The 25,731-nt window shown below is 37.3% G+C and overlaps 2 protein-coding genes across 2 annotated transcripts in view; both read right to left on the reverse strand.

The window, feature by feature from the left end:
• LOC121369783 (vascular endothelial growth factor receptor 2-like) overlaps positions 1-1,324 on the reverse strand; it is a 71,910-nt gene extending 70,586 nt beyond the window's left edge. The window contains exon 1 of the mRNA XM_041494842.1: positions 1,274-1,324. Within this exon, the coding sequence (XP_041350776.1) occupies positions 1,274-1,324 (51 nt within the window). The remainder of the gene's footprint in view (positions 1-1,273) is intronic.
• LOC121369784 lies at positions 1,253-22,737 on the reverse strand. Its single transcript, XM_041494843.1, has 14 exons — positions 22,585-22,737; positions 20,939-20,996; positions 19,143-19,348; positions 13,277-13,397; positions 12,029-12,133; positions 9,926-10,014; positions 8,526-8,594; positions 8,137-8,203; positions 7,527-7,568; positions 6,369-6,586; positions 5,040-5,102; positions 4,344-4,455; positions 2,596-2,810; positions 1,253-1,366 (listed from the first exon to the last, which is right to left on the reverse strand). Exons 1-14 carry the CDS (start codon positions 22,735-22,737, stop codon positions 1,361-1,363), a joined length of 1,524 nt encoding a protein of 507 aa, XP_041350777.1. The 3' UTR covers positions 1,253-1,360.
• Between the last annotated feature and the right edge of the window lie 2,994 nt (positions 22,738-25,731).

The following is a 25,731-nucleotide window of genomic DNA, read 5'->3' on the forward strand; positions in this document are numbered from 1 at the left end:
GGAGAGTGTGTTCTGTATTGTGATTGGTTAATTGCATTATTTTCCTGGGATCAAATGAAAATAACACAAGGAAAGTTAATGACGTCATTAGAAAGTTACGTCATTAGCAATTGGAACAAGCCAAGTTGACGGTTCAAGGGTCTATAGTTCAATTGTAGCCAGGTATTTTCTTCAAGAAATACCAAATATACAGTTAGTTCTGTAGAAAAATTATTCAGTTTACAATGGACATAACTATCCATAATTTTTAGATTGGCAAGTGTTATTGTCTATTTGATGCCCGCAAATGTTTCAATTTTAACCTCAGGCTAATGCCTTCAGTCAAAAATGACATTTGCAGGATCAAATAGACAATAACACTCACAAATCTAAAAACGCCATATTGTTATCTCCTAAATAGCCGATGATGAATAAATCAATGTGCGCTAGCTGTGTTATTTTAGTATATATGGAAGGAAAGGAGTATTTGTTTAATGACACCTCAGCACATATAAAAGTATTGCTATAGACATGTCCAACATGCATATTTCAACACAAGAGAGCAATAAGTCACTACCACCACAACAAAAAACTACCAAAAACTAGCAATGGTCACTAGCAATTTTATATGCACTTTTACATACATAGGAGCAATAAGTCACTAACCACCACAACAGTGCATACCACAACTATTGAAATACCAGCTACATACATAGGACAGTGCATACCACAACGATTGAAATACCAGCTACGGGATGCTGGTTGGAATGGGAAAAACTATATCCATCATGGGTAATTGATCCTCCTATACTCCAACTGAGCTCTCTACCACTGATCTATATCCCACTCAATGGATGCATGTATGTATGGCTAGATGCCCACACAGGTAACAACAACTCTGGGGGTCTAATAGTTATATATCACTCTTCATTGCATAATATATAACCATAGGACCCCATATGTTTTGTTTGGGGGTACCTGCGGATTCACAAATGGATGAACAGATGGATAGACACCGAGACAGACATATGGACAGACAGATACAACAATAGATGTTTGATAAGCAGCAAGTGTGACACAACCAACAGCTATAATATATGACATAAAAATATTATGGTTATTTTCATGGTTTCCATTTGTAAAACATATGTATAGCCGGTTCTCAGCGTGTCACAGCATGCTGCTATAGTTATTAACAAAATTCAAAGCTAAGATTTTTATTCCGATGTCTTCTCAGGTTTAAGATTTGGAAAAAAAATAACAAAACGTCTTTTCTCTTTAAAACTTTATTAACAAGTGAAACAACAAGAGATCGGACAGAAAACACGGCAACATAAACAGACATGGTGTGACACACTGATTCCTGTCCACTATACAGCAGCTATTTCTGAAACAAAGGAAAGGAATGTGTAGTGACACCCCAGCACATTGTTTATTTGATCAGTGGTCTTGTTTAGAAAAGGGGTGAAGTGCCACCCCACCAGTTAATTATAAGGCATATACCCAAAGACGGGTCAAAACAAATTACGACAAATGATATACCAAAAGCATGTTCAGGAGAACTAGTTTTTGCATCCATCGTTATGCAAATGTGATGTCTTATTACAGGGGCGGTTGTAGGCATGATGTCAGGGGGATTGGAAAATATCAAAAGATTACAAATATATATGTTTTCATTTCCAATGAAGGCTATGGTATTTCAATTTGATTAAAAATATCAAAAATTCTACATTAAAATTGTTTTTGTTGTTTGGCTAAAAGAAAAAAAGAAGAAGAAGTTTGTTTTATTTAATGACACCACTAGAGCACATTGATTATTAATCATCGGTTACTGGATGTCAAACATTTGATAATTATGACACAGTCATCAGAGGAAACCTGTTATATTTTTCCTAATGCAGCAAGGGATCTTTTATATGCACCTTCCCAGACAGGAAAGCATACACCACGGCCTTTAACCAGTTATGGTGCACTGGTTGGAATAAGAAAAAAAACAATCAGCTGAATGGATCCACCAAGGTGGTTCGATCCTGCGACGCAAACACCTGAAGTGAGCACTTAATCAACTGAGCTAAATCCTGTCCCTTGGAATATGCAAGACACAAAGTGACTTGTGTGAGGGCCGGAACTTTCTAGCGGGATCCAGGGACATGCTCCCCCATAATATTTTAATTTTACTGATAATTTTAGACTATTTTAAGATGGGTCTTTTCTTGTGTTATCACCTTTTTTAATCTTTAAAATTTCATAATCTGTTCTCCTTTATTTCTTAGGACTTGCACGTCTATCAGTCTTTTCATTCATGTTTATAGTAATTAATTTTGTTATATATTATGGTCTTACATACTCTATTTTGTCCTTTATCATAAATATTTTCCACAGACATTTCTCCTTGATCATAAATATTTTCCATGGCCTAGATAATGTCTATATACTGAACTACAGTGTTCTCCATTTTTTAAATTAAATCAATGATATCGATAGGATTTAAACTGCAACTGTTATTCTTAAATATTTTCAGTCTAACATGGATTTATTTTAAAATCTGAAATCAATATGAATAACTTGTGATGTTATCTAAAATCAAAGACTGTTATCAGCGTGGATTCCACTCACCTTGGGGATGTATGTTGAGTTAAGAACATCAATGCTTATTTTTGTGGATCCCTTCTTATGTTCCGTGTGTCCCCACTGCACTGCGAATCCTTCCACCTCATTATCAAACTGTTTTTCTGGCATGTTGAGAAAGAGACGGACGGACGGGTGTGGATGTATGGGTACCAGTACAATGATCACCCCCTTGTCATCCTTTATTATATGAGGGGTTGGTACTGAAAAGAAAAGTGATGGTGATAATGATGATAATTATGATAATGATGATAATGCAGTAGCCACAAATCTATTTTTGTGCTTAGATCAGAATTCATTATTACAGTTTGTTTTAAACCAAATTTATAGATTTTCCAGGACTAGCTCTACCACTCGCCAAATTTGCCAATTGCAAATATTAGGAACAACTGGTGAATTTTATTTGCATTTGGCAAAATATTTCATGTAATTAATGGTGTTTTGTTGGAAAATAACTCTGGATTTTGCATTTCTTTTAGATAATTTGGCAAAATGTTTTTGTCACCCAGAGCTAACCCTGGATTTTCTATTTAAAAGCTTTTTAAAGGCATTTTCCCATTTCTATTTTATGGATTTTCAAATAATTGTCCATATCCTCAACACAAAAATGTTAATTTTAAAATGTTGTCTATCATACATTGTTATGAAGATCCTTACATGTAGGAACAGCTATGAACAAGGTTTATCAATCTGGGCTGTAAAGTTTGTGAGAAATGGTGCTAAACACAAAACATTAATGTTAAACTAAATGCAAAAGTATTTTAATTTAAAATGTTTAATTAATTAATGATTTTCACATGCACTGTCCATACATGTAGGTACAACTATAAACTAAGTTTCACTGACCTAGAACTTACAGTTTGTGACATACTGATCTATATGCAAAACATTATATAATAATACAATTATATAATACAGTGAAACCCCTCTAAAGAGGACACCCTCGGGAACAAGTAAAATGTCCGGTGTTAAGAGGTATCCAGTTTAGAAAGGTTAAGTTTTGTACCGATTTTAAAAAAAGGACTGTGAAAAATGTCCAGTTTGGAGGGAATTCTGGTTTACAAACAGTCCAGTTTTGAGACGTTTCACTGTAATATAATGAACAATAATACAATTGCATAATAATTCAAGTTTTAAAACATTTCAGTTTTCTATAACCCACGTTTGTAATAATTTATGCATTATCAGCAATGGAAATGTTTAAAAATACAAGAAATAAAACATTTTAAATGACACTGAAAGCTTAACAAAATATATATAGTTGTTTGATGTCATAACATTTTGTTAATTCACTACAGCATCAGTATGATTGTTTTAAAGGAACAGACCCTAGTTTTTAAACACTAAGGTATATTTTTCACTTTGAGAGCCATTTATGATCACTGAAATCAAGCATTACTTATATTTTATTGTTTAAATTATCCATTTCCATACAACCGAAGTCTTTCTGGTCATCCTGGTGTTTCTAACTCCACAAAATAAATTTTTCATATTTTAAAAAAATGCATGTGCATCTGAAAAGTAACAATTATGGAGACGCATTTTAGTCTATGTTTAAAGGTATTTCAACGTCACAGACTCTTGTTTCACTCTGTTGTATCCAAATTTGTTTCAGGTTTGTAAATTAACAAAGCTTAGTGTCCATTTTTACGGGCTGAAAGTAGGGTCTAGGTGAAAAATATGCCATAGTGTTTAAAAACTGGGGTCTGTCCCTTTATTTTGAACAAGCTGCTTACTGTGAGAAGTGCTGTCATTGGTCAACTGTGGCCAATCAGCTGGCAGTGTTGGCATGTTGTGAACAGGAGCACGCCAATACAGGATGTCATGACCTGGTGCTGATGGCATAATCTGCAAAACATATAATTATATACATGTACATGTGTATATATTTACAGACTTCATTGAGACTGGAATACCAGTGAATGTTGAATCAGGTAATCACAAAATGATGTCTTTTTTGCAACTTATATCATGTTTTGCCTTCTGCCTTAGAAAGGTAGTCCAATTCTGTACTACACTGACATTTTTAAATGTATTTTGCATATTGCATCAGTTATGAAAGTAATTGATATTTTTTTAACACATGAATAAATCTCTAGTGATCCTGAAGTTTGCATGGTTCAACATGTAACTAATTAGTGGTTCCTATTGCATAACCAACACATGAACAAAATGATGGTTCATGTAAAATACTGTGCCATGCAATGTTCATAAACTGTCACTGAAAAAAATATCATGACATCAACTATTAATGCTTTGACAATCTTCTTGTCATCTTGTCATTTATCAACACTGGATATGCAGTTTTATTTGTATTTACTATTCATTGTCATCTAAAATCTAAATCTTCTTAATCTGTTTTATGGATAGCAGTATATAGGATAATAAAAAGTCTGACAACTTATATATGTAAGAAAATACTACTTACTTACCTGCACACCATATATATATGTCCTAGATACTTTCCCCAACTGAATAACTGTCCAAAGCTGTGTCTGCAATTGAAATTAATGTGTAGGCCTCGTGAATATAAACAATAATAAAAACACAGGCCATCAGAAGTGTCTGTAGAAGACAGACAAATATCAACCTAAAATATACAAATAACCAATGACCATCTTAAATAAGCCTTTGCTGGTTACAAACCAAAGTTGTATCACAAGCATTTGGATTTTGCTGGTTTTTAACAGAAAGAAGGAAGAAATATTCATTTAATGACACACTCAACACATTATAATTAGGGGATAATTATGTTGTATTTGATCATTTGCAGATGTTAATGCTGGTTTTACAGTCACAAATTGAGTTTTACTGGCAATGCAGAGCGACTGTTTTTAATATGAGTGATTGAACATCTTACAAAGAATGATGTCATGGATATTGCTTGATGTCATTCTGTAAGAGGCTTGCTTGCACAGATATATCAACGGTCGTGGTATGTGTTATCCTGTCTGTGGGATAGTGAATATGAAAGATCCCTAGCCGATGATTAATAAATCAATGTGCTCTAGTGGTGTCATTAAAAAAAAAAAACTAACTTATTTTGACGGATTGCAGGCAAGCCATGTGGAGTTTCCCATTCTTACCTTCAGAGGATTAAGTAGACAATCTACATCATTAATCTGTTATTCTCTATGTCTCTGGTAGACAGAATATTTCTAACATACCATTAGAACACTGAATGTAACTAACACCCCTGAAACACTCAATTTTAATAACTTATCTCTGCACAGGGATCACCTGCATAGAATTTTGCTTTGGTCAATATTTAGACATACAGATTTCCTTACAAATTAGGGGCGGGATGTAGCCCAGTGGTAAAGCACTCGCTCAATGCATGGTCGGTCTGGGATCGATCCCCATCAGTGGGCTCATTGAGCTATTTCTCATTCCAGCCAGTGCACCACGACTGGCATATCAAAGGCAGTGGTATGTACTACCCTGTCTGTGGGATGGTGCATGTAAGAAATCCTTGCTGGTAATCGAAAAGAGTAGCCCATGAAGTGGTGACAGTGGGTTTCCTCTCTCTATATCTGTGTGGTCCTAAACCATATGTTTGATGCCATATAACCATAAATAAAGTGTGTTGAGAGTGTTGTTAAATAAAACATTTCCTTCCTTCTTTAAAAATTATTTTATAAAATATTAATTTTAAACTGTTACAGTATTTTATTAGTTAAATGTTGTAGCCATCTGGTATATTTAAAAAAAAAGCAATTGGTCAATCTAGCTGTGTGGAATACTGAATTGAACTAACTTACCCCTGGAATAGTAAAATTATGAGTGTCATACAAAGATCCAATTTGCAGCAGGGCATCAAATGTACTCTGGTTGAGTTTGCCCCACTTGATGTGATATTTATCAATGACGCCCAGTGACCCCAGGTCGCTTGGAGGTTGCCAGCTTATCTGAATAAGAGGCCCCTTATTGGTAGGAATCACACGGAGGTTAATGTTTTCTACGTTACCAGGAGGATTATCTGAAATTAAAAACTACATTCATTAAATCAATGCAGTTTTTTAATTAATATGGAGTGACAATATTTCAGAGGCCTCACCAGCAACATTTGAAAGCAATTTGGTTTTTCTGGTTATGAACTAGTAAATTTTATAAATAAAATTTTAAAATTCTGAAGGAAAAAAAGGAAAACAAAAAGAAAGAAATTGTCTGTTTGAACAATCAGATTCCCTCTGGTAATGTGTGTGTATGTATAAAAAGAACAATGCATTGCATTTAGTTTATTTCATGTTCATGTGCTCTACGAGGAAATATGCTCACATTTTGCATGAGAGACTTAAAAACTTCAAAATCTGTATTTTGTTCTTAATTTTAACTTTTATTAACTTGGCTAATAAATATGCATATGTCAAAGATAAATATTACAACACAATCATTATAGATAGTACTAAACCAAATAAATTCCGCTGGGTCAAAGTTCAAGGTGCAACGTACTTTTGATAGAGAAGTGAACACCACAAGTCCTGTGATTGGTGATAAATGTGAGTGTGTTGCTTGCAAAATAAATTGTTTCATCTGGGTAAAAAAATTAGCATTTTTATTTCATCTAGTACCACTGTGTCAAATAGTCTTGTGCTTGAAACATGTATGGGGTACCTGTAAAAAACAAGTATTCGAATTTTGTGCAGAACTAGGGTAGTCATAGACGCTACCCGTTATCTCAGAAATGAGCAGCTTGACCCCCAATTTTTTCTGATTCACTTTAAGGGTGAGGGGTGGTTGTATTTATATCTGTGGTGTTTATGTCGAATGATACGCTGCAGGTAGGAGGTTTAGCCACACATGTTACTATTGTCGTCTATGGGATTTGATTTGGTAGTGTACACCCTATAACATGCTTTATAATTCTGACAAGATTCACAAGAATCATTATAAATTTGATCTAACACAAGAATACTCACAAATTGGAGGTTTACATGTGTAGTTGGCAATCTTGCTACAGTCTGAAATTAAATAATAAATAAATAATAACACAGAAGAAGAAAAACATTCACATGCTGAATACATTAGCTATATCTTCTTAGGGGAATCCCCTTTCTTTAATGTTGTCACTGAAATGTAGGTCTACATGGGGACAACCGTATTTACTGAGAAAACAAACCAAATTTTATTTCACTTGGGTTCATTCACAGTTTGGAGCTCAATGCGGTAAGACATGTTTGTTTCGCTTGTGCACACTGCACGTCCTTACGTGTGCTCGACTTGGGAATTCTGCATTTTGTTTTCTTTTTGTCAGCGAAATGGAGTCTTCTACTGGGATGTATGCAGCCATTGGAACTGATTGAATGCTGGAACACTTCTCATTACGACAGCATGCACCACGGCCATTCTGGTAGAATATGTTATCCAATCCAATCACTCAGGTTGTTCTCCAAGGGCATACGAGGAACATGAAAAATATACATTAATTGTGATAAAACACCACTGACATTGAAAAAGTAAAACCTGTGGTCTCACCTTCTGCCAAGACAAAACCTCCACTTTTTAGATAGCTATTAAGCACGTACTCACCAAGCAAAAACTTGAAATTTGCCATAGGTCCACCAATACTTGGATTACATCTTGAAACCACCTCCATCTGAAATGTAAAAAAAAATAAAATATTAAAACACTAAAACTATAACAATATTTCATTATTTTAGTTACAATTTCTACCCAAAATTTTGGCAGCATGCCCCTGCCTTTATCAGGGAAATGTAATTATTTTAACAATATTAACAAAATTAATTTTATGCTATTATATTAAGATAGTTGATTTAATAGAAAGTAGTATTAGTATTAAATTTTGCCTGATTTACCAGTACTCACATTTTAATATATATAACAAATAATAATAATAATAATAAAATAAAAAATTAATAAAGAAATAATAATATGTTAAAAAATAATTAGCAATTTACCTGTAAATTAAAAGTACATCCAATTCCGTGTTCTGGAATTCGTAAAGACAATTGTTGAATCTGTAAACCCTGTACAAGTAAAAGAAAAATCATTGTGAATAATCTGAAGACAAAAATGTATTTAAAAAATTATCAAATACTCAACTTAAATGCTGACATTTAATTTTAATAAGAACAAGATACCGGCCTCGGTGGCGTCATGGCAGGCCATCGGTCTACAGGCTGGTAGGTACTGGGTTCGGATCCCAGTCGAGGCATGGGATTTTTAATCGAGATACCGACTCCAAACCCTGAGTGAGTGCTCCGCAAGGCTCAGTGGGTAGGTGTAAACCACTTGCACCGACCAGTGATCCATAACTGGTTCAACAAAGGCCATGGTTTGTGCTATCCTGCCTGTGGGAAGCGCAAATAAAAGATCCCTTGCTGCCTGTCGTAAAAAGAGTAGCCTATGTGGCGACAGCGGGTTTCCTCTCAAAACAGTGTCAGAATGACCATATGTTTGACGTCCAATAGCCGATGATAAGATAAAAAATCAATGTGCTCTAGCGGCGTCGTTAAATAAAACAAACTTTACTTTAAGAACAAGATTTACAGAAAACACTTTCAATAGGGTCAAATTTACACAGCCTGTTTTGGTCTTACACACATATTTAAACACATATATTTATAAGTCCTAAACACAATTTAGACTGGTTTCCATGAGCATTGTAAACATGAAAAATGAAGCTGTATCCATGAAGATTCTTACTGAGTGAGATAATCAGTCTAACTATTATTTCAAACTCAAGCTTATTTCTATTCAAAAGAACTGAGAATGACTAGTGGGCATGGTTTTTAAAGTTGGGTTACTGGGTGCTGCTGTTGTTGTCTTCCATTCAACCACAGTAGAAAAAAACAGACAAACATTTATAAAGGTCTAGTATGACATCAAAATTGTAGAAACTCATCCTAAATCATAGGTATCGGAATCTATGGAGATAAGAAGTACCTCACTATATGAAATGAAGTCCATGGAGTAAGAAGTAACGTTTGTTTGGTTTAATGAACACCACTAGAACACATTGATTAATTACTCATCAGCTACTGGATGTCAAACATTTTATAATTCTGACACATATTTATCAGAGGAAACCCATTCTCTTTTTCCACTAGCAACATGGAATCTTTTATATATTTTTCCCATAAAAAGTGTATTATACACCACAGCCTTTGGTAAGCCAGTCGTGGGGCACTGGTTGGAACAGGGGAAAAGCTAATGGGTTCCTCTGAGGGGATTCGATCTTACAACCCAAACATCCTAAGTGAGTTCTCCGCCAACTGACATAAATCCATCCCCTCTCCATGGAGCAACATCAAGACACTAAAATATTGTATACACTGTATAAAGAAAATACACCTACCCTGGGATTTTGAAAAAACACCTCAACTTGTTGACAGGTAGAAGGTCCTTTTCTCCAGTGATACAACAATACATCACTTCGCTTCCAACCTAAAACACAAACATCTAGCATAGCAACACATAGATTGGATAATTAACAGTGATATGCTACATGTTCTAATCATATAAGCTCAGATGATGCCATAGCTGACTACAAAAACTGTGATTTATTCATGAGAACGCTACACTGGTTTTTGTGTCAAACATAAGATGAATGTGATATGATAGAAGCATTAAGCATATGAGACGGGGTGGGGGCAGGGGGGGGGGGGGGGGGTACTGCCCCCTACTGCTGGAGAAAATCCTAAAATTTGGGCAAACATTATAGAGATATTCAGGCAAAATATGCTAACCTGAGGCCTTTTCACTGTGTATTTCCATCATTCTACCCGCAAAATTACCCTATACAGCTGTTTCACAGGAATGCTAATATTAAAAAATGTTGTTACCTAGATTTGGGCATTTTCGTTTAATTTAGGCCAAAAAAAAGTCTGCCTCCTTACAAAAATGGGAGCCCATATGCCTATGAATAGAAGATGGTGGTACCAGTCAAATTGTTTACAAGTGCCCATCCTCCTGGAATTTATCAAATTAATGGTGTTATTGTAATAAAAACTACAAATGTTATTCCATTCAAAATTGCATCTTTGTACAAGAAAATGTTCCAAGGTATATAAGCAAGCTGTAACATGTACATTCTTTTTGAAATAAAAGGTAACAAAATTTCCTAAAAACTAAATTGGTTTTGTCCAGTGTATGTATATACAGTAGAATCTCGTTGGGTCAAACTCGGAAGGGTTGACTACACTGCAATGCTTGAACCAAAAAAATTAAGTCCCGAGTTACACTTATACCTTGTTGACCGAATTGTTAGGTCGAAATATCTGATGGGTCGAACACTTTCTCGAGCAGTGAATGGGTTCGAGCCAACGATAAAAATCCTCCAGATCTGCCCTAAAACTTCATATCGTTGTTCTTTGAGGGAAGTTTCAGTGACCCCCTACTTTTCATGACCCTACAAAGTTTTCTGCATTTTGGTTGTCCATTGTCATTGTCCTTTCTGCAAATGACCAATTTTAACACATTGTAAGTATAGATGTGTTTTGGTAATGAAAGTGGATCTGAACATATATGATCTTACTGGAAATGGTTTAGATAAGATATGTGTAATTCATAACCCTGGTGGATCACGTCAGTTGAAAATAAACCACCCACCTAGTGGATCATCCCACATCTACGATAATAAACCACCCACCTGGTGGATCATCCCACATCTACGAAAATATACCATCCACCTGGTGGATCATTCCACATCAGTTGAAAAGAAACCACCCACCTGGTGGATCATCCCACATCTACGAAAAGAAACCACCCAGCTGGTGGATCGTCCCACGTCAGTTGAAAATAACCACCCACCTGGTGGATCATCCCACATCTATGAAAATAAACCACGCACCTGGTGGATTATCCCACATCTATGAAAATAAACCACCCACCTGGTGGATCATTCCATGTCAGTTGAAAATAAACCACCCACCTGGTGGATCATCCCACCTCTACGAAAATAAACCACCCACCTGGTGCATCATCCCACATCTAAGAAAATAAACCACCCACCTGGTGGATCATCCCACCCCTACGAAAATAAACCACCCACCTGGTGGATCATTCCACGTCAGTTGAAAATAAACCACCCACCTGGTGGATCATTCCACGTCAGTTGAAAATAAACCACCCACCTGGTGGATCATTCCACGTCAGTTGAAAATAAACCACCCACCTGGTGGATCATCCCACCTCTACGAAAATAAACCACCCACCTGGTGGATCATCCCACATCTACGAAAATAAACCACCCACCTGGTGTATCATTCTATGTCAGTTGAAAATAAACCACCCACCTGGTGGATCATCCCACGTCAGTTGAAAATAAACCACCCACCTGGTGGATCATTCCATGTCAGTTGAAAATAAACCACCCACCTGGTGGATCATTCCACGTCAGTTGAAAATAAACCACCCACCTGGTGGATCATTCCACGTCAGTTGAAAATAAACCACCTACCTGGTGGATCATCCCAAGTCAGTTGAAAATAAACCTCCCCAGGATTGTTCTGTACATAGTGAAAATTAGATGCCAATATGCTGGTTGCTCGTCCAGGCTGCAGCTCTGTGTGAAAACAAAGAAACATACTTTAGGGATGTCTGTTTAACGATACCTAAGCTCTTTTCCAATTACAGCTATTTGGTGTGTAATATATGATTAGTTCAACACTTGGTTGAGAGAGAGAGAGAGAGAGAGAGAGAGAGAGAGAGAGAGAGAGAGAGAGAGAGAGAGAGAGAGAGAGAGAGAGAGAGAGAGAGTGAGAGATTGAGAGAGACAGACAGAGAGAGAGAGAGAGAGAGAGAGATTGAGAGAGACAGACAGACAGAGAGAGAGAGAGAGAGAGAGAGAGAGAGAGACAGACAGACAGACAGACAGAGAGAGAGAGAGAGAGAGAGAGAGAGAGAGAGAGAGAGAGAGAGAGAGAGAGAGAGAGAGAGAGAGAGAGAGAGAGAGAGAGAGAGACAGACAGACAGACAGAGAGACAGACAGACAGACAGACAGACAGACAGACGAGTATGACAGCAAAGTGAAAATTAAATATTGAGCCCTGTTTATGTCAAAGTAACAAAAATACCAAAAAATATTTATTAATTTTGTTATCTGTGTATTGGAATATAGCTAAGTTATTATGATCACTATTAGGATATACACAGCCAAAATATTAAGCAATTGTTGATCTATATACTGGTATGTAACCAGGTTACTCGGACACAAACTTTTTCATGTACCTGCCACCTGTTGCTCATGTACCACTGGATGGACAGATAAATGGATGGACAGATGTATGGAGGGTGAGCAAGATGAGGGAAGGGAGGGAGGGAGATAGGGAGGTACAGATAAATAGATGGAATGGATGTATAAATGATTGGATGGATGAAAAGATGGATGGATGGATGGACAGATAGGGTTACTGAATTGGACACTTATGATTGATGGATAGACGGATGGATGGATGGACGGACAGATGAATGGATGGACAGATAGGGTTACTGAATTAGACACTTATGATTGATGGATAAATGGATGGATGGACGGATGGATGGACAGATGGACGGACGGATGGATGGATGGATGGATCAATTGACAGACAGATGGACAGAATGATGTTTGCTATACTATTGTTACAATGAACCTTAATGACAATGATGTTGTTATATGATGATGTTGTTTGTGATATGACATCAGATTTGCGTCGGTGTGTTTTACCTGGTGTCTGTACAGCCTCCGTGAACCATCGTGAACCAAACCGTGAAACCGCAGCCACCCGGAACTTGGGACGCAGACAGACGTCAGTGAAATTGTGAAAGATGAAGTAGCTACTGTCAGCCTGGGAGATGAGGAATGACAGAGAGTAAATATTGCACTATGGCGACCACAAGGCAGTAAATATTGCACTCTATGTAAAACCTATTGTGATCACAGGGCAGTAAATATTGCACTCTATATGTAAAACCTATGGTGACCACAGGGCAGTAAATATTGCACTCAGTATGTAAAATCCCACATGGCAAAACATATTACACTCTATATGTAAAACCTATTGTGATCACAGGGCAGTAAATATTGCACTCTATATGTAAAACCTATTGTGATCACAGGGCAGTAAATATTGCACTCTATATGTAAAACCTATTGTGATCACAGGGCAGTAAATATTGCACTCTATATGTAAAACCTATTGTGATCACAGGGTAGTAAATATTGCACTCTATATGTAAAACCTATGGTGACCGCAGAGCAGTAAATATTGCAGTCTATATGTAAATCCTATGGTGACCACAGGGCAGTAAATATTGCACTCTGTATGTAAAACTCCACGTGGCAAAAAAATATTGCACTGTATATGTAAAACCTATTGAAAGAAAGAAAGAAATGTTTTATTTAACGACGCACTCAACACATTTTATTTACAGTTATATGGCATCAGACATATGGTTAAGGACCACACAGAGTTTGAGAGGAAACCTGCTGTCGCCACTACATGCGCTACTCTTTCCGATTAGCAGCAAGGAATCTTTTATTTGCGCTTCCCACAGGTAGGATAGAACAGACCATGGCCTTTGTTGAACCAGTTATGGATCAGTGGTTGGTGCAAGTGGTTTACACCTACCCATTGAGCCTTGCGGAGCCACCGAGGCTGGTAAAAAAAAAAAACCTATTGTGATCACAGGGCAGTAAATATTGCACTCTATATGTAAAACCTATGGTGACCACAGGGCAGTAAATATTGCACTCTGTATGTAAAACCTATGGTGACCACAGGGCAGTAAATATTGCACTCTGTATGTAAAACTCCACGTGGCAAAAACATATTGCACTGTATATGTAAAACCTATGGTGCCCACAGGGCAGTAAATATTGCACTCTGTATGTAAAACCCCCACATGGCAAAAAATATTGCACTCTATATGTAAAATCTATGGTGACCACAAAGAAACAATTTAAACACTTTTGCACATTTACATACATAAAAGAAATGCTTTAAATTGTTACTAATAGGTTTTCTCATCATAAACAAAATTAACTAACTCAAATATATATGACATATTAAAGGAACTCAAGTCCATATCTGTTTTAAAACTTCTACATCTTCTTTCTTTCTTTAATTTTATTAACGTGCCTATATCCAAAAAAGGTTCAGACACGACTTCTACATCATTTTCTATCACACTAAGCACAAAACATTATCCTTATCCCTAGACAGACAGTCATTACAGCTAAGGTGTGAGCCTAAAGAAATGAATATTTGTTTAATGAAAAATAGTTTGTTTTGTTTAACACCACCAGTAGAACATATTCATTCATTCATCATCAGCTATTGGATGTCAGACATTTAGAAAATTTGTTTCTAATTTTCATTATTATTCATATTTACCTACCTAGTACTAGCACAACAACAATGCTATACGACCCTGAGTTATAACCTCCACTGCAGAATTATCTCCCCTTGCTGGATGTATAATCTACACCCGCGCATGGGTAGACCATATATCCTCGTTATCGATTCAAAGTCCGGAATGAATGAATAAAAAAAGACCTCCCTCGGGGCGGGTGGGAGATAACGGTTGTTGTGCTAGTACTAGGCAAGTATGAATAATAATGAAAATTAGAAACAATTCCCCCACCTGAAGCAAAGCGTGAATGGACTGAACCGTCTCCATCTTCATAGATGGAATAACGACGTAAGAATTCAGCGGCTTCAGGTTTAGAATTGGCCACCACTCACCATTCTTCTTCTGAGTGAAGAACAGATGGGAATAAAATCCCGGAGTGCCCAAATCTACCTCCTGGATGGCTTTCTTGTCGAGAAACTCAACAATCATCTTCTCCACAAGTACTCGTTTGTCGACAAATGGTACCGCAGGTAACCTGGGGGAGGACGTCAGTGGAGGGGGTGATAAAAACGGAATTTTGTATCCATTGTGGACAACCGACAAAACCCATGGTCCAGATCTGGCAATTTGTGCTAACTTTGAACAAAATGGCGCAATCTGCCCCCCCCCCCCCCCCCCCACCCCAGGAAGATCTGCTAACAGAACCTCCGTAAGCAGATGTCAATTGTCCACGCACCCTCATCCCGGCTGCTTCCCACCCCTGGGCGCCTTGCCCTGAGCGGAACCCCGAAAACGTGCCGGCTTCCCCCGAAAACGTCCCTGTTTCAATGAACCACGGGCATTACCCGACTGCACGCCCGAATCAGACACCACAGGAATCTGATAAAGTCGATTTCTTAACAGGTGGAGGCTTAAAAGTAGATGCCGCCTGGTGCTTATGAGCAGTCCGGGACTGAGCAGCAGGGACAAATTTCGCCGCTTCTTGGTCTATGACCAAGTTAAAATTGGTTTCCCTTACTGAGTGACTATGAAAGTACGTTTTAACCACACCTGTCGCTCTCAGTCCCGCCAGGTAGTGATCCCGACGCAGAAGTAGACTGTTGGCAAAAACACGCCCAGCAAGCTGAGCGACGTGATGAGAGGCTTTAGAAGCCGCCAACAAACAACCCTTAGCCATCGGCGGAAGACCCGTGACTGCTTTATCTAACCCAAATAGGAACATACCTAAATGGTTATTGACTTGAAAAAGAAGTTTAGATAACCTCTCCAAAGTCTCTAAATCCGTGAGTGGCACACTGACATTAGGAGATGGGTGGCAGTCTGCCTTCACCCTAGCAGATGTGAAAGGAAGGAAGCTCCCAATGTCTTATACGAAGACGTGGACAAAACCTTCGCAGCAGACAACAGTTTCCCGGTAGCTAACACTGCTGGAAACTTTTCCACCACCGCCCCCAAAATACGATCGCTACCCGCAATCAAAGCACCTTGTGCGCTAACAGCAAGCCGAAATCCTGCTGTGGAGCATCCGTCGCTAAAGGCCGGTTTCCAAACAAAACACCCTTGTAAGACTGAACAGCCTCCTCCGACGGAATTGCATCCGCGCACACCAGTCGGACCTGTTCCCGTACAAAACCAAGAACTGCCTGGTAATCATAATTGCCGTCTGGCATACCATCGGCCAAAATGGGAATCTCATCGAGCACTGAACCTGGTGCCAACCCTTCCCCTGAACCACACACTGATTTGGGAGGAAAATCCTCTTCCAAAGAAGAAATGTTCTCAAATGACATGCCATGCGCTGACCGTAACAGAAACGAAACTGTATGAGCAGGACGATGCGGACCGGCCGAATCCGCAACCTGGTCCAACCCCGGTCTCGCTGGAAACCCCGGTGGTGGAAGGACTGGTGGAGGTGATTCCCCTAGCCAGGCCATGAAATTCTCAAAAAGAGAAACATAGTCCTCCCGAGTCCGCCCCTGAGGGCGACCCGAAACCATCAGACCCTGAACGAAAGGTTCCGCCCACGCAGTCGAGGGATAACGCCTGGAACCTCTACTCCGATCTGACAGGTCTGGATTGACCATCGGTATAGACACAGGCACACCCAAGAAAGCTGCAGTTTCCCGGATCCCTGCCGAAGCAGACAACAGGACTGGTGGTGTCGGTTGAACAGGACTGTCAGGAAATTCGTACACGTATGAATCCTGCGCCGAATTCTGAACCCAACGTACCACATGAGGATTAGCCAATCCAGTTGACATAGCCACATGTGAACGATCTAAAAGTTGATGATGCTGTACAGGCGCCCCAACAGAAGGGACGCCCACTGGCGTCGCACCCGAAACAACACCACCCGGCTCCGTGAAAGGCGCGTTGGCCGAAACAGCGCCCTTGGACGCCACGACCAACCCTCCATCAGAAGTCTGGTGAGACAAACGGCGCCGTGAAGTGGACTTCATTTTAGAGCTAATTGACCCCTCCACAGAAGGACCGATAACCCTGCCCCCATCAGCAAGATGAGAGTCGGAACTGAGAGACACAGTCATTCCTGCCACGACTGTACTCCCTCCGACTGATGCCCCCGTTACAACCGTAACAGGCACCGCCTCCACCAATGGAGGCAAAACCAAATCCCTAGGTGGAACGGACTCCGACATGGAAGAAACCTTCAGCTGAAGCAGGGAGCAACAGTGCCCCCTCAGTGCCAAGCGGCGCTGTGGGTTTACTGGTATCACCATGAAGATGGCGAACAGACGAGGAGGCGCCCTTGTGCCTACCACTTGTCCACGAACTCTTTGAACTGGACACTGACTTGTCGTCGGTCGGCAAGTCGGCAAGTCGGTATGGAGCATGACCCCGGAGGTTGCCACTGTGCTCCGCCCATCCCGTTCAAGTCTAATCATCCTCTTATGCTCGGCATCTTTTGACAGCTTCTTAGCCTTCCCCCATGTGGAGGGGAACCAATTTACACAGATATGACACTGGCGTTCAAAACAACAAGAACGGCATGCCCGACATAACAAATGCTGATCAAACTGGGGCAGTTGTTTAAGATAACCCCCCTCGGCACACACAACCAACCGGTTGGAGCCTGAGGAAGCCGTGTCAGACATTAAACACCTGTGTAAACCACCCAAAAGACCTCGTATGGCATAGTAAAACAAAATTACAAATTAATAAACAATTTGACAATTTGACAAAAGTTTACTACAGCAAAACTCGAACACGACTGCAATGGAGGACTGCAGAATAAAAAAACGAGGATATACGGTCTACCCATGTGAGGGTGTAGGTTATACATCCGGCAAGGGGAGATAATTCTGCAGTGGAGGTTATAACTCAAGGTCGTATAGTATTGTTGTTGTGCTAGTACGGAAAGTTGAATAAGACTATTCTTAATTCTGACAGTCTTCAGAGAAAACTTGTGGCATTTTTCCATCAGTAGCAAGGGATCTTTTATATGTGAAAGCAATCACAGAATGGGTCCCCCGAGGAGGTTTGATCTTATGATCAGACAAGCACTCTACCAACTCTGCTAGATGCCACAGCCACAGATTTAATATTTATAGGATATTAAACGAGCTTCCATTTCATATTATGTTTATGTCCCGACAATGAAAATTATTTCATGAGGAAAATAAACATTATACAAAATGGTAGCGAGTTTAATATCCTATTTATTACCCATTAATTGATTTCAATTTATAAAACTATACTGGTTTGTCTAACATTCCAGTAAAGTCGTAGTGCACCAGGTGTTACATACCACTTGACGTTTTAGTGGGACATAACACTTAAATAACAGTGGGGCGAGATGTAGCCCAGTGGTAAAGCGCTCGCTTGATGTGCGGTCAGTTTGGGATCGATCCCCATCAGTGGGCCCTTGGGCTATTTCTCACTCCAGCCAGTGCACCACGACTGGTACATCAAAGGATGTGGTATGTGATATCCTGTCTGTGGGATGGTGCATATAGAAGATCCATTGCTGCTAATCGAAAAGAGTAGCCCATGAAGTGGCAACAGCAGGTTTCCTCCCTTAATATCTGTATGGTCCTTAACCATATGTCTGACGCCATATATAGTAACCATAAATAAAATGTGTTGAGTGTGTCGTTATATAAACCACTTTCTTCCTTAAATAACGTAATAATAATATTAAATAATATTTTAAACCATATTGGTAAAAAAAAGGTTATAGCAAAATTATGATTAAACAAATACATTTTGTTTAAACGTACCCATCCCAGTGTTATCCAAGTTGTCTTCTGTTTAGTTTTCATCTCCATGGGTGGTCCATTGAGGAGCAGTGTTGGTGATGCGGTCTGGTCCCACTGTAGAACGTATATGATTTTATACATGGAGGAAATCTTCGTCCATCGCACGGTTAGAGTCTGGGCTAACACGTTACGTTCTACATTAATAATCGGCTTCTGAGGAACATAGCCTGAAAAGTTTTCAAAAACATCTCATCGATATTTTAATTATCAATGCATAACAAGATGTTAACTAAATTTTACTTTTAACAGTTACTTTTAAATGATACTTACTATGACTTACCAGTGTGATTTTAAAAAGTATATGATAACTAAATTTTTCAAGATTTTAAAGAAACATTTTAAAAATTTGCTTTACTTTATCTTTAAGCATTACATTTTAAAATATAATTACAACAACCAGTTTCAAGATACTTATTAATGGTTATTTTTCAAGAATAAAACATACTTACCAGATGTTATTTTGTTTGTAAACTTTATACTTTTAAATGTGTACTTTTCATCAAGATATTTTTCAAGTTCTTTTAAAGAATTGTTTTAAAAACAACCTCAAACCCAACCATAAACACAAAAACAAAACATACAATGACCTAAATATTTTAAAACACACTATATCTGTTTTAAAAGTGAATTTTTAAAGGGACATTCCTGAGTTTGCTGCACTGTAAGATGTTTCCGATTAATAATATATTTCTGTGATTAAACTTACATATTAACTATATTTTCTTGTTTAGAATATCAGTGTCTGTGTATTCAATGTGTTTCTGGTCATCTTAATGTTTGTAAGAAGCCAAAACTGGATTTTGTCTTCAAATAATTTCGTACGTACGAAAAAAGTATACTTTTGGAAATAAAATGAAATTTAACCTAGTACAAATATTAGAAAGATCAGAAACACGTTTAATATACAGTCACTAATAGTTTATGCAGACAAATGTATTTGATATGTAATTACAGTCGTTAAAAAGTCTTTGTTAGTCGATAACATCTTAAAACGTGCAGCAAACTCAGGAATGTCCCTTTAAATCACACTTACCATGACTATATTTTTTAAATCACACTTACCATGACTATATTTTTAAACCACACACATTTACCATGACTATATTTTTAAAACACACACACTTACCATGACTATATTTTTAAAACACACTTACCATGACTATTATTTTTAAAACACACTTACCATGACTATATTTTTAAAACACACCATGACTATATTTTTAAATCACACTTACCATGACTATATTTTTAAAACACATTTACCATGACTATTATTTTTAAAACACACTTACCATGACTATTATTTTTAAAACACACTTACCATGACTATATTTTTAAAACACACCATGACTATATTTTTAAATCACACTTACCATGACTATATTTTTAAAACACACTTACCATGACTATATTTTTAAATCACACTTACCATGAATATATTTTTAAAACACTTACCATGACTATATTTTTAAAACACACACACTTACCATAACTATATTTTTAAAACACACACACTTACCATGACTATATTTTTAAAACACACACACTTATCATGACTATATTTTTAAAACACACTTACCATGACTATATTTTTAAATCACACTTACCATGAATATATTTTTAAAACACTTACCATGACTATATTTTTAAAACACACACACTTACCATAACTATATTTTTAAAACACACACACTTACCATGACTATATTTTTAAAACACACACACTTATCATGACTATATTTTTAAAACACACTTACCATGACTATATTTTTCAAGAGCAGCACAGTAGCCTTGATTCAAACAGTCACCGCCATGCTGGAAGTGAAAAAAATCTATAACTTATTCACCACTAATGTACAATCTAGATACACTTTTATACTTTTTGTCTCATCTTTAACAAATTTGATTTTAAATTCAATTTATTTTTTTACCACAATACTATAACATTTTACATTACGTGTGTTAATTTTTTCTCTCTATACTTTAAAAACCTCTATAAAGACTACATCACTTGGTGAATATTCATGTAAAAAATAAAAGTAATCTATTATATAATTCAAGAATTTAAGACAAACTTTCATGAAATATTAACCCAGCTTAATCATGCTTCATCAGGCACATGTACATGATGGTCTAGACTGTGGCAAGCAGAGTTTTTAAGGGGGGGTCAAGCCTTTCACCAAGAAAATACTTGTTAAAAAAAAAAAAAAAATGCTCGAGGAAGGGGAAAATGTGGTATTAAATAGATTTTAACCTCACTTTGACCTTAATTTAATCAAATGTTGATGTCCGACAGAGATTAATTGTCATTCTATTGACTCACATGTGAGCCAAAAATAATAATTTTATATTTCAAACTTTCGTATACATACCACCATAATAAGATTTAGTCTATTCAGTGTTAACCACTGGGCGTATAACCATGCAGTATATAAAACCATTTAATATGTGGTTATACATATTTTTCCTAATTTTGAACATAGCAAATTTAGTGAAGGCATTCTTCAATAGTCTACATTTTCAAAAGTTAGCCTTTTTGCTACCCATCTCCCCATCTTAAAAATGGTACATTAAAAATGTCGATTCTTTAAAGAATATTCTTATTCCAATTTTTTTTTTTAAGTCTATGTTGGCATGAAAGGTGTAATGTCTATTTTGATTCATTATCAGCTTGATTGTTAAAAAGATACAAAACAAGTCATACTTACTGAGCAATTCAGCTTCCATGTGTATGTCTTATAGTAATCTACACACACATTGTGGCATTTCTGCAATGGAATAAACAAACCCATTTATAAAGTAGCTGGTAAAATGAAAAAATAAAAAACAAGCATTTCCGATGGCATATAACCATAAATATAATGTTTTGAGTGTGTCGTTAAATAAAACATTTCCTTCCTTCTGGGAGTTCTGATAAAGCAATACATGTCCCTTACTGGGCCCAACTAATTTTTGTATGCCCTAAGTTCAAGGGCCATAACTGTGGAAAATGGGTAAATCGCCATGAAAATCAAACCTAATATGGAACAGTACATGATAAAGCTAAAAATAAAATTTCAGCTCAGTATCTTGAGGAAAACTATTTGTGGGTTAGATGGACAGACAGACAAACAGACAAAAGGAAGGAGATGGAACCTATAGTCCCCTCCGGATGAACCAGTAGAGGAGTAATGAAATATGATATAGCATACATCGCTACTTTACAAGGCTTTACAACATAATTATTCCCCCTGCCCCGTGAAATATTACATAACAGACCTTGACAACAAAATTATTTTCCCTCATGTACCTGTAAATACTACACCGAAGAGCTTGAAGCATAACTATGGGGTTTCTTTTGCCTTCTTCTACTTAAAAAAACCCCCCAAAAAACCCCAAAAAGAATAATATATAATTGACTTACAATTCCAATCTCTAAACACAGCATTTCACACTGGGCATCACACATGCTCTTCACAGACGGCAGTTCGTCTGGGTTGAGATACTGTCTCAGAGATGTCGCGAGTCCCAGCACTAACACACAGACAGCAGCTACCACAACCAACCTGCACGTCATAACACCATTTAATATCCACAACAATGAGCATCAAACACTGGACGGGGTCTCATCTGCCCACACATTTACGTACAGCCGTAACCAGGTATTCCCTTATCATCACCAGCACTCAATCAACAACAGTTTAGTATCCATCATTCATATGACTGTCTAAAGTATGTTCCAACAAGACAATTCCATATATTCCACCAAAAGAGTAATGTTTCGGAAATAAACAATGATTGTTTTAAAAGCTGGGAAATTGTCCTTTATGTGAAACAGAGAGAGAAAATAATCATTAAAAGGTTTTGGAACTCCCTGTGAGAGATAAAAAGCACAGATGGTTGATTTCTCATCAATTCCCATATCTGAAAATCTTGAGAGGTCAGATAACATGAATTGTAGTCCGTAGTTAATCTTTACTACTCAACTGCATGACCAACACTGGCAAGTGGTTACGATCAAATATTATATTGTTTTCAACAAGAAGTTTGAACTGATAAAACGTCTCGACTTGGATAGAATTTCACATCATTCTGGAGTGAAGTATTTTGATGACGCACACAGAACAATTTGCGTAACAGATACTTTGGTAACCTCTTTCAATCAGTAAAAATAGCCAATCAATAAAAACTCAAATGAAACAATAAACAGTTTTATCAAGTTAACGTTTGTTTTGCTTAATGAGAACACTAGAGCACATTGATTAATTAATTATTGGCTATTGGATGTCAGATATTTGGGCGGGCGGGACGTAGCCCAGTGGTACAGTGCTCTCTCGATGCGTGGTTGGTGTGGGATCAATCCCTGTCGGTGGGCCCATTGGGCTATTCTCGTTCCAGGCAGTGCACCACGACTGGCATATCAAAGGCCGTGGTATGTACTATTCTGTCTGTGCGATGGTACATATAAAAGAGCCCTTAATTTGGTAACTGCAACATAGTCTTTAAGAGGAAACCACTACATTTTTTCATTAGTAGCAAGGGATCTTTTATATGCACCATTCCACACAGGAAAGTACGTATCACGACCTTTGATATACCAGCTGTGCAGCACTGGTTGGAACAGGAAAAAAAACCAATCAGAGAATGGGTCCACCAGAGGCGAGTGTTCTATGGACTGAGCTTGATCCAGCTCCAGTATTCAAGAGATCCAACACAAGTGTGGATGTATATATGTATATACCAGAGGTACCTCTCCCCCTTCCACCAACTGACATTTGGCCAATTATTCCAAGTTAGTAAATGTTGCATACCAGTACTACTAATAAAAAATGTATTGTTTAATGACATCACTAGAGCACACTGATTAATTAATCAATGACTGCTGGATGTTCAACATTTGATAACTATGAGTTACCAGAGGAAATCCACATTTCTCCATTAGCAGCAACATACTTCTTTTTTGCACGTTGTTTCCCAGGACAGGACAGAAAAGCACATACTATGGGAAATCAATAGAACTACACTATACTGAAACAGTTTGGATATATTAACATGCACAGTATCAAGCATTGTACGTGTATATGTCTGTGTATATATGTGTGTATGTTTAACATGCATGTGTATGTCAAGCAATATTTATATATTGTATGTATGTTGACCTGTGGCACCGAATCGCCCGCAAATCCTTTCTGGCCTTGCAAGACTAACTGCGATATGCTCTGAGCTGTGGCACCGAATACGTATATGCATGTATGTATGCTGTGAGCATATACGTATATGTATATGTATATATATATATATATATATATTATATATGTGTGTGTGTGTGTGTGTGTGTGTGTGTATGTGTAAATGCATGTGTATGTGTATGCATCTGCATGTGTACATATATTTTTTCATCTAGCAGTTTGATACCCAACAGCGAATGTTTATTGTTCAGTTTATTGGGAGTCTTGTTAAACATTCACTGTAAGCCTGCACTGTCAATAAACACCCATTCATTCATGTATATATGCATAGCTTCCCAGACCCATGCACCCCACCCCAAAAAAAAAATTCAGCAGATTTAAATGTCTGTGCTATCCTGTCTGTGGAATGGTGCATATAAATGATCTCTTGCTACTAATGAAAAAATGTAGCATATATCCTCTCTAAGACTACATGTCAGAATTACCAAATGTTTGACATCCAACAGCTGATGATTAATCATTAATGTTCTCCAGTGGTGTCATTAAACAAAACAAACTTTAACTCTTACCATAAACTTATTTGATGTCACCAATAAATGCATCTATAGATCTTCATCTCAATAAGATTTTTTAATTTTTTTTGAATTATTTTAATTAAATTAATTTTAAAAACATTTCACATGCAATGTGATGAATAGGTCCAACTATAAACCATGTTTCAATGATCTAGGACTTATAGTTTGTAACATGAAACTTTAACATTGAGTTAAACACAAAAGTTGATGCCATTTCCAAGATTGCAGTCGCCGTTGGAAAAGTAATTCTGGTATCTCGTCTTTTTACTAAAGATGAAACAAAAAGAAGAAAACTTTAACAGTGACAAAAACAAAAACTGTCCCTAACTGCTATGCAGTGGTGGGCAAAACAACCCCAATACATAATATGTGTCCATCTTTAATTATGTAATAATTACAAACAACAATGCCATACCAATTTCTCTTTGTTTATCCATTTAATAATTTCACATGTGTATAAATGTCTGAGAGAAATACATAAGTCCAGTTTATAAATATATACTATATTAAAGACCCATCATATAAACATTATAATTTAAATTACTGTTGTTGAAATGCAGATTCAACCATTAATAATATGCATAGCACACTGAAAATGTACCAGTTTTCATAGTCACTGCAGCAGACATCATGAATAAGCAATAACTATGAACATAACCTCTACTTTAAAAGACACAAAGAGAACAGTTAGATGTGTTCCAGAATTTTATCACATGGGGAGGCGGGAAGGAAGGAAATGTTTTATTTAACACATTTAATTTACAGTTATATAGTGTCGGAGATATGGTTAAGGACCACACAGATATT

Source organism: Gigantopelta aegis, chromosome 4 (assembly GCF_016097555.1).
Source record: "Gigantopelta aegis isolate Gae_Host chromosome 4, Gae_host_genome, whole genome shotgun sequence".
Classification (NCBI taxonomy): domain Eukaryota; kingdom Metazoa; phylum Mollusca; class Gastropoda; order Neomphalida; family Peltospiridae; genus Gigantopelta; species Gigantopelta aegis.